This window comes from Perca fluviatilis, chromosome 17 (assembly GCF_010015445.1).
Source record: "Perca fluviatilis chromosome 17, GENO_Pfluv_1.0, whole genome shotgun sequence".
Classification (NCBI taxonomy): Eukaryota; Metazoa; Chordata; class Actinopteri; order Perciformes; family Percidae; genus Perca; species Perca fluviatilis.
This window is the reverse complement of record NC_053128.1, coordinates 22760463-22780828: the sequence shown is the minus strand read 5'-3', so window position 1 is coordinate 22780828 and position 20366 is coordinate 22760463. Positions and strand designations below refer to the sequence as shown.

Here is a 20366-nt window from a genome sequence, read left to right as displayed (position 1 = left end):
ATCCGACGTAGACCTTTCTTAGGAACCTTCTTACGAACATATTTAAGAGAAAACTTAGGAAGATATTGGTGAATGAGGCCCATTGTTCCTTACTAGAAATATCCTGATGAATCTTATCACCCTTCTTTTAGGCCGGAGAAGAACACAGTCAGATGGTGAAGTGTGAGCTGTGCAACACCTTCACCCTGCAATTTAACAATCACATAAAGCGCCGTCACCCAGGTTGCGGTCAGAGTGCTGCACGTAAGGGTTACGACAGCACCGGGGCCTACGTTGATGTCTGGTTCAAAGGGGAGTGTGGCTCCAACTTCCCCTTCTACCTCCTCTGCAGCTCCTGCAGAGAAAAGTATCTGGCTGCAAACCTGAGCGACTCAAGTTCTAAATATGAAAGGTATAGTAGATAATACAGGAAATAATGGATGCATGCAACACACTACACATAGCAACCAATAATGATGCCTCTAGACTGTTTTTTTGTTCTCATACTTTTATAAAGACTTACTAAACTGGTTATTTACTGGAGCCTGTTATTCAGCATTGTTCTCTTTCTTTTGCTTCAGGATTAAAGGTCTGACATCTGATTTGATTGGCCAATTGGACAGCACTTCTGATGGTAGGGGAGGTCACTAAAATGAAAGTTGTACAACAGAACGATTTTACAATGAATTTTATAATATGAACAGTGCTTCTGTTTGCTCAGATGATTGGGAAATGAGCCACCAAGACGAGTGTGACACAGACAAGCTGACAGGACTGGAGGACTTTGGGCTTTTGCTGAGACCACTTGGGCTGACTGAAAATAAGCTGGTGCCAGACCCCATTGCCTTCACTGAGCCAGATCCCCTCGGAGCCCTGGTTTACAGCTCAGCTGACCCTACAAGAGCAGTAGCTCCCAAAGGTATTGTGTTTTGGTATAGAAAGACCAAATTCCTGTCACTGGCTGAATGCATTTTAGTCACTTTTGGAGACGATATATGATATATACGGGTGGAGTATGGAAAAAAAAAGAAAGAAAAAAAAAAACCCAGTTCCATGCAAAGCTGTTCATTAGTAAACGGACGTACATTATCCTGTTTAAATCGCAGCGCAGGGGCTGACAATAGACCAGACCGGCATTGCGTCATCAAGAGCCATTTGCCAAGGTCGCACCCTGTTTTGGGGGAAAGAGGGAAAATGCTGAAACGCTGTTATGTAGCAGGTTGTGAAACAAAAAAAACTGAAGAATCCATATCAGATAAGAGGCACTAAAGATACATGAATATTAACTGTAGGTGTGGTAAATTGCTAAATAAGGCTGGTGGCAACTGTTACTATGAATTGCTACCGTTAGCTTGAGTGGGAGGCTGCTACAGTACAGTCTGGTACAAGCTGTTGGCTCCAATTAAATCTCATCTTAGCCTTGATAAAACAGTTGGCTGTTAAAAGGTTGGTTATTTACACTTATCCTAAAAGATACCTGGTGATGTAATCAAATATGTATCGATGTCCGGGTTAAGAAATAACCAGCCACTCTGGGTCATTGATCCACTTGGACGGGGGAAGACTTAAGGGGCATGACGTCAGACCAGTCAGCCTTCTTTTATTAAGGTATCGTGAATGTGCAGCTTCAGTTAAGGTCGCAAAATAATTGTCTAATAATATCTATAAAACAAAAGTTTGTTTGACAAGAAATAAATGCATACAAAAAAATATACCATACCACCTGGCCATATACGGAGCAATTACTCCTTAGCTAACCGTTGACCTCTTGTTCATGTTGCAGTGAATGTTTTTTGTAACTTTATCTCTGATAAAAGATTCAGCCCACTTGAAACACACACCCACATTCCCACTGTACTTGTTGGCAGGAGGAGAATCCAACTACAGTCAAACGTACTGCAAAAAAGTTACTCATTTATCATAGCTGGGCATCTGAAGCAGAGATAAAGTACTCCCAGTTGTCCCAGTCGATCCAGTATTTTGACTTTTTTGCCTGCCCACACAAGATGTGTAAAAATGTGAGTTTAGCAAGATGCATCAGGGATTTGTCCATAATGATTTACCATAATAGAATGCCTTTTTAAATGTGTTTTCCCTCACTAGGGAATTCCCTTGTTGAACAGAAGACCTCTCTGAGCCTCGGACAGCAGGCAGTATCACTGAGGGATTCTCATGATAGACTAAAAGCTTTAAGAAGAGTCACCTCCACAGCCCAGATCCTGCTAGCTTACAGCATGGTGATGAGAGCACTGTCTCAGACTGCCTCCAGGTACGTTTGACCAGAATATATAGCCTTTATGATATACATTTTTTTCACCAATTCAATGGGTTTTCATTAAGAGTCTTCTTTTATCTTCCTCTCCAGTGCATCAGTGTGCAGCCACTCTAACGGACTAGAGTCCTTGGGTCTGGCAGATATCCGTATCCTGGTTCGTTTAATGACTCTAGCAGCAGGAGGCAGGGCTCACGCCTGCGTGGACAGACAGTCAGGTGTGAAGGGGCTGGCAAAAGAGCGCAACAACTCCACCTGCCTCAACTTTCTTACCTCAGCCATCGGCAGTGTGGTGTCCCACAGCCCTACTGCTTATAGGCAGCTAGTGGAAATATGCACTCAGGTCAGTTTTCTTCAGTTAATCCACTAATTATAAATACTGTATATGGTAATTATAGGGCCAGGAGATATGATCTAAAATATACATCACAACTAGAAGGGCACTTGGAGAGCGCAGACCTCCGCCAAGGTATGCCTTATCTCGCAGTGTTAACAAAAGTGAAGTGCAGCTAAGTTTCATGAGAAAATTGGTCCAATAGTTTTTCTATAATCCTGCTGATAGATAAGCTGACTCCGCCAGATGGATTGCTTCAAATTTGCTTGGCATATCCATCTGGGAACTTTCCAATGGAGAACTTTTGGGAAGGGGCGAAAATACTGGTTAGCTGATTGGATAAACCATCTGTCTATCACCACCTATGTTGGTGATAGACGGGCCAAATCAACCAATCAGATCAAACTCTTGCCGAAACCAGTCGGGAGAAGAGCAAAAACATCTTTTCCTCCGAGAAAAGCCTCCAGTGCAGTTTTTTTCTCTTCTTTCAATGAAGGAATACTTTCTAATTTGGATAAAACTTGCGCGATAGCTATGCTCAGCTCATCCGTGGAAGCTGCCATGTTGTTTAGACTGAACCGTCGCTTCTCGTTGCATCACACCTAAACCCGCCTCAAAACCAACACTGATTGGTCGGTCGTTTGGCGAACGGCTCCAAATTTTCTCTATCTCAAGATGCCAGACTGATCTGCAAGTAGAAAACTGGAGCTCGCGAGATCAGGATGGTCTCACGAGGCTAGCTGATAGACAGACAGACAGACAGACAGACAGACAGACAGACAGACAGACAGACAGACAGACAAACAAACCGACCATCCAAACCGAAAACATATCCTCCTTGACAGAGGTAATAACAATATCACTACATCAGTTCTATATCACAAAGTGTTAAATTTGTCTTTCATAACAATAAATAAAATTCAGTAAATTACAGTTTCTTTTTTTTGCTGGCTTACTTTTATATAATTGTCTGAATTATTTATAGTGTTCAGTTTAATACTGTGGATTGCTGGACTGGACTATTGTTTGGTTGAAAATTCAATGAGAGTAACTTTAGGTTGGTAATAGACAGTCTTAGTAATTCATAAATTTGGTTTGTTGATCCGCCCTACTAATAATAAATAATGAAATTATGACACATTTCAACATGTAATTATCTGGGCTCATCCTGGATTATTGAATTTTGAAGACATGTAACTGTTAGCAAATGGATGGAAATATCTTTTTAATATTACTGGCTGTAGGATCTGATGGCAGCAGCTACAGGGGTGAACATTGGGGCCATCAGTGACCCGCAGCAGAGAGATTGTCTGAACTCCAGTCTAACAGCTGCAGCCCAGGCAGGCCAGCAACAGAAGGACTACAATGAGCAGACGCCCCCTACATTCTTGGTCACACAAAATCTGGTGTCCCTGCTCACTGAAAAGGGTGTTCACTGCTACAGCCCAGATAAGGCAGAACATGAGGCTAATGGTGAGAGGAAGTAGTTCATTTAAGTAGTTGTATTGGTATGTATAATTATTTATTACAATGTTTAAAACCTTGTGATTTTGTTATTCATCGTAGCTCTCTCCTCTGCATATGTGACCTAGATACAGGAAACCAAGGGGTGTCTTCTTCGTCCTTGCCTCCTTCCCCTTTACCCCACCTGAGTGCCAGAGTGGGCCCTCTGGAGCTGGCTAATGCGTTGGCAGCATGTGTCCTGTCTGCCAGGCTGACCAGTAAACACCGCCGCTGGGCAGCACAGCAGCTGGTGCAGGCTTTGGCTGCCACAGGAAGGGACAGTCCTAATAGGCCTCAAACATACAGTGACCTGGCTGGCGACTTGCGCAAAAGTCCTCTCAAGAGGCTGGAAGGACATTACAACAAGGTGAGGGACTCACAATGTAATCTGCATTAAAACATGTTTTTTTAAAACAGGATATGTCTCGTTTTTGTTTACCCTTTTTTTTTGCTGCAACCTTACTGACCAAACAGTGTTTCCCCTGTTCTCACAACAGGATGGGATGTTTTTTTGGCACGTTTTTCAGAAAAAAGTTCCGCTTAGAAATTCAGATTTCTTAAAGCCAGGCCCATTCATTATCCACATAAACAATGTGTATGCTTATTTTTACTCCAAAACAGCGATCTTTGCACTTTAGCTTGATAATATGAAGAATTTTAATCACAGCTCTAATCGTTACAGTGCAGAGAATTAATGCCTGTAAAACATCCACCAAGACTGGGATTATTTAGTGGTAGCCTTTTAAAAACAATATGTGAGACACAGAGGGGTGTGAATATTCAAGTCTCCTTGGACCTAGGAAGAACTTGGCCACTGGCACATTTCAGTTTTAGCGGGGGCAGGTTCAATTCAATAAAATTTTATTTATAGTATCAAATTATAACAAGAGTTATCTCGAGACACTTTACAGATAGAGTAGGTCTAGACCACACTCTATAATTTACAAAGCCCCAACAATTCTAGTAATTCCCCCAAGAGCAAGCATTTAGTGCAACAGTGGCGAGGAAGAAACCTCGGCAGACCCAGGCTCTTGGTAGGCGGTGTCTTACGGTGCCGGTTGGGGATGTGATGAACAGTGGCAATAGTAGTCACATTAAAGATAATGGAACAGTGACTAAAAATGGTAGTCGTAGTAGTTCATGTCATAACAGGGCACTGCAGGGCGTTACAGTATGTAGCGTGGCACAGGAGAGCATGGCTGGACCTAAGGACGCAGCAGGACGCAGCAGGACACAGCAGGGCACCGCAGAGCGTAGCAGGGTGTAGCAGGGCGTGCAGCAGGACCACGGTCTGGTATTTCACAACTTACAAGTTAAAGGAAGCTTTCCATTATTTCCGTTCTGTTCAGGTGACCAGCTGTTCCTGGAACAACGACCAGAGTTTGTTGGCTACATGCTCTCAGGACAAGGTGGTGCAACTGTGGAGCGTCGGCCAGAACACTGTGGAGTTACAGACCACCTTCTCCTGCATTACCAGGTTTTGTCTGCTTGTTTACGTAGTGTTTTGTCCAGTGAGGGTTTTCAGTTTCATGCTAATTTTAAAAGAATATCCATTCGTATTTATATTGACTGAATTGAAGGTCACTTTTAAATAAAATGGACTGACATTTATGTGTTGGGTTCTTGAACTTGATATTTTTGTTAAATTTTTTGGCCATCACGCTTGCTGTGCTGTAGCTTGTAATAACTGTTTTAAAAAAGTAAGCTTAGACCTTGATAGATTATCTGACAATTAGCTATAATGGGAATAAGGTAAGGTTAGTGACTAACTGTCAACTGTGTTAATTTTATCCATAGGTTAAGTCTGAGAATATGTAATTTAGCAAGTCTCATATCATTTTAGCCTAAAGCATATTTTCAAAAGTTAATGGCAAGTTTCTTGAGTCTTGTAGATGAAACAACAAACCTAGACATTTCTGAAGATCTAACAGAGGGGGTTGCAATTCTATCAAAGAACTGAGATTACTTATAGTTGTAAACCTTTCCTTTCTCTGACTCTCTCTCTCTCCAGTAAGACAGACAGATCAAGCAGTGAGAGGGCTGCTAGATGTCATCACATGTCTCCTGTTTACTGGAGTACAGGGGGAAACTTTTTGGCCGCTCCAGAGAACAAACACATCAACATCATGAACATCAGGGGTATGTCTGGCTTTTTTTTACTATCCATCTACTATCATGGCAGGACCCTGCTTGACCTCACGTTTGTAATGAAACTTTTCAGTTTTACATTATTGCTGCATAACAACTCACTAACTCACTTGTAATATTTCTAATTAAATTCAATCCTATTAATTGTAATAATGAGAACAGTTTCTACAATTTGAAATGTTCTGTTACATTATAGGATCTCACTGTCACGTTGAGGCTCAGTTGTCTCGGGTCACAGCCCTCTGCTGGGCTCAGACCTTCAGCTTGTGGGCTCTTGACCAGCCAGCGGCCTGTAAGAACAGACCTGCTGAGAGCCTGTTGGTAGGACGGCTGGATGGCTCCCTCTGCTGGCTGCAGGTCATGATGCAGCAGATAGACCTGAATGTAAAGAGCACCGAACTCACCCACTGCCACAGAAAAGAGGGTAAGGGGACTGCTATGCACACACACACACACACACACACACACACACACACACACACACACACACACACACACACACACACACACACACACACACACACACACACACACACACACACACACACACACACACTAAGATATTTCTCTTCATTAAACCATTGCATCTTAAGAATAAAATAAAAAGACTGATATCACTCTCATGTCTATAAGGTAAATATAAAGCTGCAGTACAGTCTGCAGATAATTAGCTTAGCTTAGCATACAGTCTGTAAGCAAAGGTTAAAAATACACCTACCAGCACGTCTAAAACATTCTAATTTTAACACATGATATTTTGTTTGTTTAATATGTACAAATGTACACTAACAGAAATGTAAAAACAACACATTCTAGATTTACAGGGAATTACATGCTGGAACTATTTCTTGGCTGGATGCAGTGACTTCCTGTAGTTTTTTTTTTTTAGGTTTGGATAGTGTCAGGTTAGCTGTTTTCCTCTACTTTCAGTCTGTCTCTTTTCAGTTTGCTATGCCAGGCTAACGAGTGTATTTTTCAAACTGTCAGACTATTCATTAAAGAGATTGATCTTTTCCTCTGATTTCTTCTAGCTCCCCAGTGTGTTGCCTGGCACAGTGAGGACAAGCCTTTCGCAGTGGGCTACTCCAATGGAAAGATCCTTTTAGCCTCAACTGAGATCTGTGAGAATGAGCAGCCTGTAGTGCTGTCTGTCTTCCAGGTTTGTTTGCAAAATGCACTCCAGAGCACAACCAAAAAGACAAACAATTGGATGTACTTCATAAAATAAAAAAATAAAATGTACATTTAATCATTTTCCACTCTTCTCATATTGACCACTCCACTCTCCCTTTCTTTACTCTACAGGATAGTGTGAGTTCTCTAAAATGGGACCCCACAGGACACTTACTGCTCTGTTTGGGTAGGTCAGAGGTAGTGAAGATACTGGGACGCTCTGGGGCCACCTGGGTGACCCTACACTCCCTCATTCACACCAGCACCGTGAACATCGCTGAATGGTGCCCACTTGCTGGCAGAGCACCAGATCCCAGGCTCATGGTGGCTGTGTGAGTAATTAATTTTTCTTTCTCTCTACAATGATACAGTACAAAGAAATGGAAAAAGTCAGAGAAAATCTATGTCATATGTTTACCTAAATATGTTGTAGATTCTCAATAAATTCTCTCCATGTTTCTATAGAGGTTGTCAGAATGGCTCTGTGCATGTCTGGACACTGCCACAGGGGGGTACTTTTGTGTCTTTGCCCAACATATTGAACTCCCAGGGCCAGGATAAAAGCACTGATGTCAAGGTCAGTTTGGATCTGCTGTTGGAGCTCCTTTTTGCAGCCACGGTTCTACTAATAACTTTAAATGTTGGTATGATAAAACCTTATCAGGATGTTATGTTATTAAAATGTTATTTTCATTTTATTTTATTTGGTGTTTGCGACAATCGTCTCTGATTTTGCTCATGTAATCATTCAGCTCTGTTTCTTTTTACAGCAAGAGCATGCAAAGTGTGTGTTTGTACTTCATGGCCACATAACAGCAGTGAAGTCCCTGTCATTTTGCTCCAGTGGATTGGCTCTGGTCTCTGGAGGGATAGGAGGGCTGCTCAACATCTGGTCCTTACAGGTCAGAAAACAGCATTCACCAATTGCTTGACCTGAAGTCAGTGCAAAGAGCCCTTACTTAACAATCAACTTTATCAAATTGCCAAAAGATTTAACTATAATTGTGAATAACTCTAACATCTGTCAGGGGTCTCATTTCAGAGTCTTAATCCTCCTTCTTCTCTGTGCATCTTACAGGATGGTTCAGTTTTGCAGACTGTTACAGGTTTGGGTTCGGTCGTCAGTACTACCTGGATACCAAACTTGGGTGTAGCCGCCTGCTTTGGGAGGTCAAAGGTATTTTGGATCACTTATAACTTTTCTAACTGTCACCTGGCTTTAACTTCATATACAGCATACAGACATGAGAGTGGTATCAATCTTCTCATCTAACTTTTGACAAGAAAGCTTATTTCCCAAAATGTTGAGCAAGAATATCACAGTGCTTTTCTTCATACTATTCTATACTAATGTTAAGTTCTATATTACTTACCAGCTATTACTATTGAATAGCCAATTTAAAAAAAAAAGTGCCCACATTTTTGCAAATGTCACTTTACAGTCATTGTTTCTTTTCCAGGATGTTTTGTTGATCTGCTGCACCCCTGACTGGATCAGTCAAAATCATGTGCTAGCTTCCTGTCGTATGGTCCTCAGAAGCCAGAACATCCTGGGTCTAAATCGGGCACCTTGTTTGGCTGTCTTCCTGGAGAGGCTGCCCATACTGTTGCAGGAGCAGTACAGCTATGAGCGGGTCATTACTGATACTAAGTTTTAAATTTGTTTTTGTGTTGTTCCTCAGCTGAGATGTGGTTTTGAATTTTGTCTCTTCGTGCAGACCCATGTGGCAGCCGGTGACCAGCTAGTCCACAGTGCCTTCCTGCAGAGCCTGGCCTCCTTGACTGTTGGGTTGTCCTTAGAGAAACACCTGTGCCGTTACCCACGCCCTCCACACCATGTCAGTCCTGATGCCCACTCCTGCCCGTCAGAGTGGAGCTGGCTCGCCACTTATGCCACTACTGTCCGGAGCGCTGAGGCTATTTCCAGTGGTACTGCCTTCCCAGAATCCTTCAATCTTTCAGAGTTTCAGGAGGTGGAAGTCACTGAAATCACCAAGGCACTAGTGAGTGGTGACAATAGTCTTTGTGCTGTTGTTGCATATGTTCCAGGAATCTGAATTGACTGCAATATACACAATGTATGCATCTATTGAGAGGCTTCTCTGTCTTCTAGGACAATAGTAAGTGGAGCTTCAGGATGGATGAACAGCTGATGTCATGGGCCACCACCAGACCAGAGGTACACAGCTTAGCCATCTTGAAACAGAACACACGATAAATATGAATTCTTTAAATTGCATTTCTCTTTAATTTACTGTCTGTCTGCACAATTAGATAGTATTTTCCTTTAGCTGGAGAGTTATAATAGGTTGTAATTTCTATTTCACCTGCTGGGTTTCATAGGACTGGCAACTAGGGGGAAAGAGTGAGGTGTACTTGTGGGGGAACGGACGTTACGGACAGTTGGCAGGAATGGGAACCAACCTCATGATGCCTACTCTTGCACCCTCTCTTTTACAGACGCAACAGGTAGTAACTTTGCCTCAGCCCTTTGACTTTGCCTCAGGTTTGATTGCTACTGTTTTCTAACTTTTCTCTCCCTTTGTGGGTGTATTCATTGTCATTCAGGTTGTGTGTGGACAGAACTGTTCCTTCCTGGTTCAGTCCAATGGGACAGTACTGGCTGTAGGGGAAGGACAATATGGCAGACTGGGCCAGGGGAATTCTGATGATCTCTATGTCCCCACTATCATCTCTGCTTTTCAAGGTACAGTATTCATCCAGGGACCAGAGCTTTTGCATATTGTGATGAATTTTCGTCAGAGCAGGGGGAAAAAAAACACATTTCCATTGCAATATTGCTATTTGATGTGGTAGTTTCTACTTCAGTGAAAAAAATGTAATGTCTGCATCACTGCTTTAAACTCCCATATTTAATACAAAAGCAACGTTTCAAGTTTTTGAAGTTTCTACTTCAGCCTTATTGTTGATTAATTTGTCTCTGTATTCTTAGTTTTATAAGTTGAGCTTTATTGACTTTCTCGTCTGTGGGCAGGATATGTGGTGACTCAGCTGGTGACGTCCTGTGGATCCGATGGACACTCCATGGCCCTGACTGAGACTGGGGAGGTGTTCAGTTGGGGAGATGGAGATTTCGGAAAACTGGGCCACGGCAACAGTGAAAGGCAAAGGAGACCCAAACAGATAGAGGCCTTCCAAGGAGAAGACATCATTCAGGTAGAGATAAACCTGCTTTGAACTCTTAAGAGTATGGTATAGGAAAAAAGTTTGACATCGACAAATCACTTTAACTCTTTGTTTTTGAAACTTTGATGTGGCTTTTCCTTCTCTTCCCAGCTTGCTTGTGGTTTCCGACACTCAGCTGTGGTAACAGCAGATGGGAAACTGTTCACCTTCGGCAGTGGGGAATCTGGTCGTCTGGGTCAAAGGTCAACATCCAACAAGATGGTGCCTGAAAGGGTGGCTGCTCTAGAGGGGTATCATGTGGGACAGGTAAGAAAAATGGACTGTTTGTTTTAATTAAATTCAGACGGTTATATAGTCTCACCAGTGAAATAAGAAAAATGATTAAGATTAGTGCTGTCAGTTAAAGCGTTATTAACGGCATTAAAGCAAACCCATTTTAATGGCGTCAACGTTCTTTTTGGCCTAGCAAACTTTGTAGTTTTTTTCACATGCTGTTGCAACAACTAGTAACGTTAGAAAAACTACAACACCACACCGGATCTAGCTAGACCGGAAACAAAACAACAGGCACACCGCACACACTTGTTTGGGCTTGCGAGCTGGCCAAAGAGTAGTAGGCTAACGTTACGTTTTGAGTGGATGCCAATAAGATTCTGAATGGAAAGTTTACTTTTAAAAAGTTGCCAACTGGTTCCATTGACAAGACCAAAGTGATCTGTGTGTGTTTTGTTGTTGTAAACTGAGCTATGATCGCAGCACGTCCAGTCTGAAATACCACTTGATGGCCAAGCACACAGCTGATGCGAATTCTCCACCCCCTCGTCAAAGCCAGGCAACAAAAGCACAAAGCAAGCCGATCCACTTTTCCATGTTGATAAGAGCATTAAAATGAGAAAAAAATAATGGGACAAAAAGAAATCAAGGGACATTTAGAATAGATAAAAATGTGCGATTAATTGCAAGTTAACTATGACATTAATGTGATTAATCGCGATTAAATATTTTAATCGTTTGACAGCACTAATTAAGATATAACTCAACAAAGCTAACTTGGTTACCTTTTTCAGGTGTCCTGTGGTCTGAACCACACACTAGTGCTATCTCTCGATGGCATGGTTGTGTGGGCATTTGGAGATGGGGATTATGGAAAATTGGGAACAGGTTCCTCTACAGCAAAATACTACCCTCAGGTAAATTAACAGTGACAAAGGCCTTTTACACACATTCATTTATGTTATGTACCTGGTTATGGTGAATACCAGTAATGCTTATTATTCTTTTGTATCCATTGCTTTATTCACTTATTTTATTTTATTTTAATTGAGTGCTTTTAGATAGTATAGATGAAATAGTATGTTTGTTGTTGCTATTTTCAGAAAGTAGAGCAGCTTTGCAACAAGGGAATTAAGAAGGTCAGTTGTGGAACTCAGTTCTCTGTGGCGTTGGCCTCTGATGGACATGTTTACACATTTGGACAAGGTACGTTTTATTGTGAAAGTGGATTCTACAGATGTTATTGTACTGTGTGTATCCATTTGGTTTTTGAAACACCGACAATCTTTCTTAATTATGTCATAATAACTACGCACCAACTTTTTTAAGTGTAAATTATTTGATTAGAAATTCTTAAATTGACCCTTCAACAAACACAAACACACAAAGATTTGTATTTACATCTAAAAAGTGTAACATTGCTTGTACTTATTGTATTGCTGTCTGCCACAGTGTCTTTTCTTGATGCTATGACTTAGACCTGAGCCCCACATTTTCAAATCTGACACATTGGATATTTAAGTAATTAAAAACATTTAACATTTGTTTTCTGGGTCTTTTGGACAATGACTATTGTGTGTCATGATGTGCAACATTTCTGAACTGTATGCTAGTTACCTCACAAAAAAAGTGTTGATGCTGTTGACACAGAGGGAATGTTCTCCTCAAAATCTTTCTAAATCAATTAGCCAACTTACTTGGCACAAGGAAAGCTGCATGCAGAAATAATATACAATTTTCTTCGTTTAAATATGCCGATGTGTTAATTCCTCCTGTTCATCACTCAGAGCGTCTGATCGGCCTGCCGGACTCAATGCTGAAGAATAAATCCTGCCCCCAGGTGGTACCGTCACTGGAGGGGCTGTTTATAGAAGACATTGCCGTGGGCTGTGAACATGTGCTCGCCCTGTCTTCCACTGGAGATGTTTACGCCTGGGGCTGCAACAGCGAGGGACAGGTAAACAACTTCCTCTAGAACAAAATGATACACTTTGACAATCTGAAGTTTGCTTTTATTTGACATCAGAAACACTATTGTTGTCATATGTGTTCCAGCTTGGCCTTGGACACTCCAACCCAGTGAAGGAGCCCACGCTCATAACAGCCCTCCAGGGGAAAAACATCAGACAGATTTCTGCAGGCCGCTGCCACAGTTCAGCTTGGACCACCCCCTCTACCTCGATGAAAAACTCAGGTATACACACACACACACACACACACACACACACACACACACACACACACACACACACACACACACACACACACACACACACACACACACACAGACACACAGACACACACACAGCGACCTACGGTACATGTACACACGCAAATACTCTTTGTACCTCTGATCCATACAAGAGTGTACACTTGGGACTCCCATTTCTCATCTTTATCTCCAGGTGGCTGTGGAAGTTTCCAGCTAGGCCTTCCCCAGTCTGTTCCTCCCCAGTACAACACTCTGAAAGACTGCAGCCCCGATGTCCTCAGCATGCGTCTCAGGGTACTCTACCACTTTTCTGATCTCATGTACAAGTCCTGGAGGCTGCTCAACCTGGATGCCAAGAATCCGGTAAACTTTGATCCCATTTTCTTCCCTTTTTGATATGTTAAGAGAACGAAATGTTAGGAAAACAACATTTGAATTCCTGCTAATAATAATGCACCTGTCGCTTGTTAGTTCTCTCTGTGCCTCACTGTAATTTTTTCATCGTGATGCCTCATTTACTTCGTCCTATTTTATTTCCTGTCCTGCACTCTATCCAGGTGTCCACATCACGCTATAGTTCAGGGACGACAGCCATCCTCCGGGGTGATCTCAGAGGTCTTCTATCACCCAAGGTCAACACTCTGCCTCTAGTACGCTCCATTGGCAGAACAATGACCCAGGGCAAAACATATGGGCCACAGATCACTGTAAAACGAATTTCCACAAGGTAAGGATGACCATGATATACAGTCAATTGGCATAATCTGTATTTCTTCAGGGGTCAGCTGGTGGAAAAACAGGCCAAAAGAACCAGCCAGCAGGGCTTATTTCCATTTTAGGACTTGTGTCTGGCATCTTGGTTGTTTTATACAGTATCTGATAGTATTTGTTCATCAAAACTTTGATTGATGTCCCCTCCCTTACACTCCCACAGAGGGCGTTCGAGCAAGCCCATCTTTGTGCAGATCGCAAAGCAAGTGGTGTCCCTGAATCCTCTGGAGCTGCGGCTTCCATCCCGAGCCTGGAAGGTCAAGCTTGTCGGAGAGGGAGCTGACGATGCCGGAGGAGTGTTTGATGACACCATCACTGAGATGTGCCAGGTAGGATGGAAACCACATAAAGAAGCTCTACAGAGATAGCTAAAAATGCAGCCTGGACTATTCTCTTTATTTTTAAATTGACAAACTACAATGTGTTTTTACCAGGAGCTGCAGTCTGGTGTGGTGGATCTTCTGATTCATACTCCCAACAGCTTTGCAGATGTGGGCAGTAACACTGACAGGTGCGCATGTTGTAGTTATCTTTTGATATTCACCGACAGAAACAGTACCCCTACCTAAAGCATAACAAAACATCTAAAATTGTGCCCTCACAGGTTCCTGTTGAACCCAGCAGCACTCTCAGAAGATCACATAGTCCAGTTTCGCTTCCTGGGCATCCTCATGGCTGTGGCTATCCGCACTAAGAAACCTCTGGACTTACACCTGGCTCCTTGGGTGTGGAAACAGCTGTGCTCGATGCCATTGGGAGGGCCTGACTTAGAGGAGGTGGACCTGCTCACCTACCGCACCCTCCAAGGCATCCTTCACCTGGATAACAGTGGAATCACAGAGGATAACTTCCATGTGGTGATATGCTATGCTAATCTTGTTATTGCAGAGTTTACCTACTTCCTTTTCATTCTCTGTTTTCCAACCTCTCACTTCCTTTTTCTATGCTATGCACTGTGACATCTCTCCAATTAGTGCATATATAGGTCCTGGGCATGTGTGTGTATTTCAGTCCTGTGTGTAATGTGTGTAACAACAGAGTGTAAAATGTAATTTCCCCTTCGAGGATTGATAAAGTATGTCTTTTTCTAACCTTTTTTTCACTCCTGTCATACTGTATCTCCCTCTGAAGATGATTCCACTAGACTCGTTTATGGCCCACAGTGCAGATGGAAGGCTGGTACCTATAGTTCCTGGAGGTCAAAACATCTCCCTGACTTTTGCCAACCGGACTGAATATGTGGAGAGAGCTCTGGACTACAGGCTGCATGAAATAGATTCACAGGTTTGAAGGGTTGAACTGTTGGAGAATGATTTTGGTGTATTTCGCAGACCTGTTTGGATGTAACCTGTAAACATGCAAACTGCTACAGTGCATTTCTTTAGGATACACAAAAAAATACACTTTAAATAAATTTTTTTCAACTAAATTTACCAAACAGACCTGACCCACATAGACAATATTTGTATACAATAAAAACACTGGCGTCGATTTCTCTCGACTGTATCTGAAACTTATCCATTTTAAACACCCAGTCTGCCTTACAGGTTCCATTAGTGCTCACTAGACAGTACAGACAACACTGTTTGTTGTGCTGTTGTTGTTCCCTTTATCTTGTCTTCAGAAGTATCAAAGCTGACGTTCTGTTGTGTCCAGGTGGCAGCAGTCAGAGAGGGCATGTCCACCATCATCCCTGTGCCCCTCCTCTCCCTGCTGACAGCACAGCAGCTGGAGCAGCTGGTCTGTGGCCTGCCAGAGGTCTCTGTTGAGATGCTGAAGAAGCTGGTGCGTTACCGTGACATCACCGAGAGCCACCAGCTTATTGGTTGGTTTTGGCAGAGCTTGGAGGAGTTCACCAATGAGGAGCGAGTGCTGTTCCTACGTTTTGTGTCTGGCCGGTCCAGGTTGCCTTCCAACCCAGCTGATATCACGCAGAAGTTCCAAATCATAAAGGTTGATAGGGTGAGGTCATCACTAATGAATTACCAAGCCTTTTCACAAAGACAAACATATTAACAGTACAAACAATAAACTTTTTTTTCCCCCTTATCATTTCCTTCAGCCTGTCAATGGTCTTCCTACTGCACAGACCTGCTTCTTCCTGTTTCGCCTGCCCCCGTACACGAGCCAGGCCATCCTCGCAGAGCGTCTGCGTTACTCCATCCACAACTGCCCCTCCATCGACATGGACAACTACATGCTGACCCACAACACCGACCCAGCAGACAGCTCCGACACCGAGGACTGAAGCGGCCAGCTGTGGTCAACCTGGTGATGAATGTATCTTCTCCCATGCCATGCACATTATGCACTGAACACAGATTTGTATTCGCCAAACCTGTAAGGTAGTGTACTGTTTATATGTTGGTTGATTTAAAGATATGTGTAGTTTTGGTTTTCCAAATGTGCAAGGTGTTGTAATTATTGCAGTGCTTACTCTGAATCCAAACTACAGGGATACAGAATAAGATTTTTAAAAAATATAGGTAAATAAGTCACAATAAAGGAGTTAATGTGCCTGTTTGTTTGAAAATATGTAATAATTTAATGACCTGTCCCACACAGGCACTATTATTGTAAAATAAAAGAGTGTTTAAATAAGGATTTTGGATATTGTATAATCTCTGCATCCATTTTTTTCTGAAAATATATACCACAAGTACATACATTCAGATTATGAATTAAGTGAATATCCTATTAAGTAAGTGAATACAAAAGCTTGCTTGTCTTTTGTTGCAGTGGATGGAATTTCAATACAGGACCCAACTGCATATTGTGCATAGACCATCTATGCTATATACTATAGAGCTTAGACCAGCTAAAAAAAAAACGTGAAACGGAAGTGTTAATAAGTAGGCTATGAATACAGCCCCACCTTCTGGCAGCAGAAAGAAGTGGGTTTTTTGTGGGACAAAGTAATTACAAATAATAATTCTGCATTAATGCATGACATAAAACATCCTCGATTGCTACTGTTATTCATCATTATTCTACAATTTCAAGAATATAGTAGTTTTAAAATGATGGCCGAGGCCGTGTGGCTAGCAATGTCACGTGCCCAAAGTGTGGGAAAACAACAATAGCCTATTCGTGCCGATTCGTGCTCAGCCTTCGGCAATGAAAGCGGATGGCACAAATTCTTTGCAATGCTGTGAGGCTCTTAACCCTTGTGTGGTCCTTCGGGTCCCAGTGACCCGAAGGACAACACAAGGATTATGTACTTCCCTTTACTTTGTTGAGAATTGCTCTCTAAACCCTGTTTCTTGTAAAGTAAGTAAGTAAAGTTTATTTCTAGAACACATTTAAACACAGTTTAAGCTGACCAAAATGCTGTACAAACAAGAACTAAGTTGCTGTATTAACCCTTGTTTAGAGAGCAATTCTCAACAAAGTAAATGGAAATATAATGTGTTGTCCCTTCGGTCACTGGGCAAAAAAAAAAAAAAAAAACTAACACAGGTTAACTCTTTTGCCGATTGCCTTTTGTCACGCTGCCATCTGATTGGCTGTTTGCCAAGTAGGCCTACTTGCTCGTGGTTGTCAGAAGTTATGTTAGTAGAGAAGATAGTGGTCACCAGGGGCGGTGTGTGGATTGTCTTCTACAGAATTCAATGTGAAAGTCTGCCTTTTGAAGAAAGTAGTTAAGATTAACCATCTATGTGCCCACCAGTCGCGGGATACTGTTATAAACCAAACCTCTGGTTAAAAAAAAGGAGGTTAAATGGCTAACAGCTAACGTTAGCTTCCCGTGTGTGTTCGCCGGAGGTTGCGTGGGTTCCATAATAACGCGGTTGGACCTGCCTGGTCAAGAACAGACTAGCTAAGGATCTTTCTGAGAGGATTACGAAACATGAAAGCAGCAGGAAACTCGTTTAAATTGGGGTTGCTCGGCGGAGCTAACATGGCTACACAAACTGACAGCACACACAAATGGGGACAATGATAACAGGTATGTGCCAAGTCGACTTATTACCTGTAAACTGTGTGTGACGTGTAAATATCGCATCACTTAAAAGTGTGTAATTTTCTTGTTTTGCATCTGTCCAAACAGTAGTTGTTGCCCCACCTAAACTCGCGATAGATCTTTGAATCTGCCCACCACATCAGTGTCTGATATCATGCAAATATGTTCCTGAGCTATATTTGACCTACTATAGTTGGTCAAATATAGCTCCTTCATTTTACGTTGAAATAAAACCATATGTCCATCAGATGTCAATACAAAGTGCGCAAACAAATTAAGTAACTATCAGATCCCTGAAGTGTGGGCCTAGCAGTATAGTTGGCACTTTACAAGGAAACTGACTAAAGCTGTGAAAAAATGGTCAGTGTTTTATCAATTAACGTTATCAGTTGGGACTCTCCTCAGAGTCAATGCAGGGGGGCCTCCAAGTAATTGTTAATTTTTGAAAGACTTTTCGAAAATTAAAAAAAGTCTTAACATGAATCCAACATATTATTAGCAAATATAAATCACCACTGCTTACTGGCCTATAGGTAAGGTTGTCACTAAGATGACAGATACAGCTAATCCTAAACATTCACTGTGTATGTTTAACATTAAAACATGATTTATAAAATAATGCCAACAATTATTATTATTATTATTATTAGTATTATTATTATTATTAGGCTTTTTTACTGTAATAGCTTAGTATTCTATGCAAAAAAAGGTAGGCCTATGTATAAAGGCTTTAGGCCACCCTACACAATATTTTTAGTTTAATATGCAACTTCATTTTAGACAATACACTGTATGTAGTAGGGGGTCCCTGCTCAATCTCTCTTTCAGTTAAGGGGTCCTTGGCTTAAAAAACGTTGAAGACCCCTGGGTTAAAGGATTGCATCATTCAAGGTAAAACCTTTGTGACGGTCTGAGTGAGGTTGAAATAGATCCTCATGAGATCAAGGCAGCCGCAGGATTTGAGACGCAGGCAGCGCAGTTGCTCTTCACCGGCTGCAAGACCCAGGCGGCCCCAGGGTATGCTGGGAAACGCCTGCCTCTCGGCTGATCTAACAGCTGATTGGTTCAGAATCGACTCAACTGACGTTTTATATAAACTTTTTATTCTTTTTGAATTGGAGGGATTTTAATTGCTATTTGTCTGATTTAAAGGCTTATTCTGTACAAACGACGGGTGGCTGATAGTTACATTTAGAAGTCAGAGAGACTAAATCCCTTCAGATTACGGATCATCTACAGTGTAAAACTTAAAGCAACACCAAAGATTCTTTTGTACCTTTTTAAAATAATGTTTCCAAAATCATTTCAGCGGCACTTCTGCATTTGCTTTGCGGCCCTCTACCGGCTATAACCACACTATGCAAGTTTGCCAGATTGGGTAGCGGATCACAATGGTAATGCACAATTCTGCTTCCAACCTGTAGGGGGACCGAAGAGGAAAAGTGCTTTGGTGTTGCTTTAATTAAAATAAAAAAACGATTGCATGTAAAGCATTTTGACAGCTAATAAAAACAACTGGAGACTGTGTACAAGCTGATGGGTCTGATAACATTTCATTAAATCGGACCTAAAAGGATGTGAGTGTTTCTGTGACTTTCTGTTCAGCCTGAAGGCTGCTGGAATCAGCTGGAAACTGTCCGATTTGACAGCGGATTTTTGTCACCGCCCTGGGCTGCTGCTGCCTGCTCTTGTCCACTTTACAGCCAAGGCGCAGTTTATCTCGAACGGGCCTATTATAATGCCCAAAATTAGTAATCTGAAGCGTCAGATGATTATGTGATCCCGCGATTCTCGCGTGGTCTCGTCAGCTGCCATCTCTCGCGAGATCTCCCAGCTGCCATGCAAGGTGAATTAGGGCACCTCAGGATAAAGATGATGCAGTCACTAATTTGTGAGCGAAAATAATCGGAAAAGGTATTGCTGTGTGGGTTTATGTGCCTAACATGACTTAAAAGTACCACACAAAAACGCATTGGAAAAACATTTCTCGAAGAAAATGCTCTTTTGTTCAGGAAATGCTAGGGAATGTTACATGTTGCATTATGTACTAAAACATTGTCTTGACAACAAGAGTCTACTATGCTTTGAGCTAAATGCTAATGCCAGCATGCTAACATACGCACGATGATGATGCTAAGATGTTTAAGTGTGGCAGCAACATTTTTCACATTTTAGTTTAGTTAAAATAGTAGAATGTATTGGCTGGGAGCTATGTATATCTGTACACAATTTGGTACCAATCCATCAAGTAGATGTTATCACTCAATAAGTGAAAACTTTGACCTGCTGGTGGAGCTAGTATGTTTCACCTCTCTGAGGAAAATCTGTTAGTGTGTGTAGTGTAGAAATTAGTGTGTTTATATAGAAAACCAGTATTCAGATTAAAGAAGCTGGTTGAGGAAACGGGTTTTCATGGCCTTCTTTGTTACATTTCTATTTACACACAGCAACTTCCCTTATTACAAAATAGATCTTAATTCAATTCCCCTGAGTCTAATGTTGTCCTGAGTCCGTGCAGCTGGTGCGTCTGCAATTTGTCTGTGCTAGTGAGAGGTACGTCTGCTTTGACCTTATTACCCATCTGTTTCCC

At 42.0% G+C, this 20366-nt stretch overlaps 2 protein-coding genes across 13 annotated transcripts in view; both read left to right on the top strand.

The window, feature by feature from the left end:
- Nucleotides 1-16416, top strand: part of LOC120545183 (probable E3 ubiquitin-protein ligase HERC1) — a 46431-nt gene extending 30015 nt beyond the window's left edge. For 10 of the 12 annotated variants that reach the window (XM_039779273.1, XM_039779276.1, XM_039779282.1 and 7 more), the window contains 34 exons: nucleotides 132-391; nucleotides 561-613; nucleotides 701-898; nucleotides 2083-2248; nucleotides 2345-2594; nucleotides 3830-4058; nucleotides 4178-4455; nucleotides 5438-5565; nucleotides 6100-6227; nucleotides 6433-6660; nucleotides 7268-7395; nucleotides 7542-7741; nucleotides 7875-7986; nucleotides 8180-8311; nucleotides 8488-8586; nucleotides 8870-9043; nucleotides 9128-9412; nucleotides 9523-9588; nucleotides 9753-9878; nucleotides 9978-10116; nucleotides 10405-10586; nucleotides 10707-10862; nucleotides 11624-11746; nucleotides 11933-12035; nucleotides 12617-12786; nucleotides 12885-13023; nucleotides 13235-13404; nucleotides 13599-13768; nucleotides 13976-14141; nucleotides 14247-14323; nucleotides 14417-14669; nucleotides 14944-15096; nucleotides 15469-15774; nucleotides 15875-16416. In XM_039779273.1, coding sequence (XP_039635207.1) covers nucleotides 132-391; nucleotides 561-613; nucleotides 701-898; nucleotides 2083-2248; nucleotides 2345-2594; nucleotides 3830-4058; nucleotides 4178-4455; nucleotides 5438-5565; nucleotides 6100-6227; nucleotides 6433-6660; nucleotides 7268-7395; nucleotides 7542-7741; nucleotides 7875-7986; nucleotides 8180-8311; nucleotides 8488-8586; nucleotides 8870-9043; nucleotides 9128-9412; nucleotides 9523-9588; nucleotides 9753-9878; nucleotides 9978-10116; nucleotides 10405-10586; nucleotides 10707-10862; nucleotides 11624-11746; nucleotides 11933-12035; nucleotides 12617-12786; nucleotides 12885-13023; nucleotides 13235-13404; nucleotides 13599-13768; nucleotides 13976-14141; nucleotides 14247-14323; nucleotides 14417-14669; nucleotides 14944-15096; nucleotides 15469-15774; nucleotides 15875-16060 — 5733 coding nt within the window. In that variant the 3' untranslated portion in view covers nucleotides 16061-16416. The remainder of the gene's footprint in view (nucleotides 1-131; nucleotides 392-560; nucleotides 614-700; nucleotides 899-2082; nucleotides 2249-2344; nucleotides 2595-3829; nucleotides 4059-4177; nucleotides 4456-5437; nucleotides 5566-6099; nucleotides 6228-6432; nucleotides 6661-7267; nucleotides 7396-7541; nucleotides 7742-7874; nucleotides 7987-8179; nucleotides 8312-8487; nucleotides 8587-8869; nucleotides 9044-9127; nucleotides 9413-9522; nucleotides 9589-9752; nucleotides 9879-9977; nucleotides 10117-10404; nucleotides 10587-10706; nucleotides 10863-11623; nucleotides 11747-11932; nucleotides 12036-12616; nucleotides 12787-12884; nucleotides 13024-13234; nucleotides 13405-13598; nucleotides 13769-13975; nucleotides 14142-14246; nucleotides 14324-14416; nucleotides 14670-14943; nucleotides 15097-15468; nucleotides 15775-15874) is intronic. The other 2 variants (XM_039779271.1, XM_039779270.1) reach the window with 1 other exon arrangement.
- A 923-nt stretch (nucleotides 16417-17339) lies between these two features.
- The window catches only part of LOC120545613 (potassium/sodium hyperpolarization-activated cyclic nucleotide-gated channel 1), a 117277-nt gene continuing 114250 nt past the window's right edge, over nucleotides 17340-20366 (top strand). Inside the window, exon 1 of the mRNA XM_039780126.1 lies at nucleotides 17340-17761. The gene's annotated coding sequence lies outside the window, so the exon portion shown is untranslated. The remainder of the gene's footprint in view (nucleotides 17762-20366) is intronic.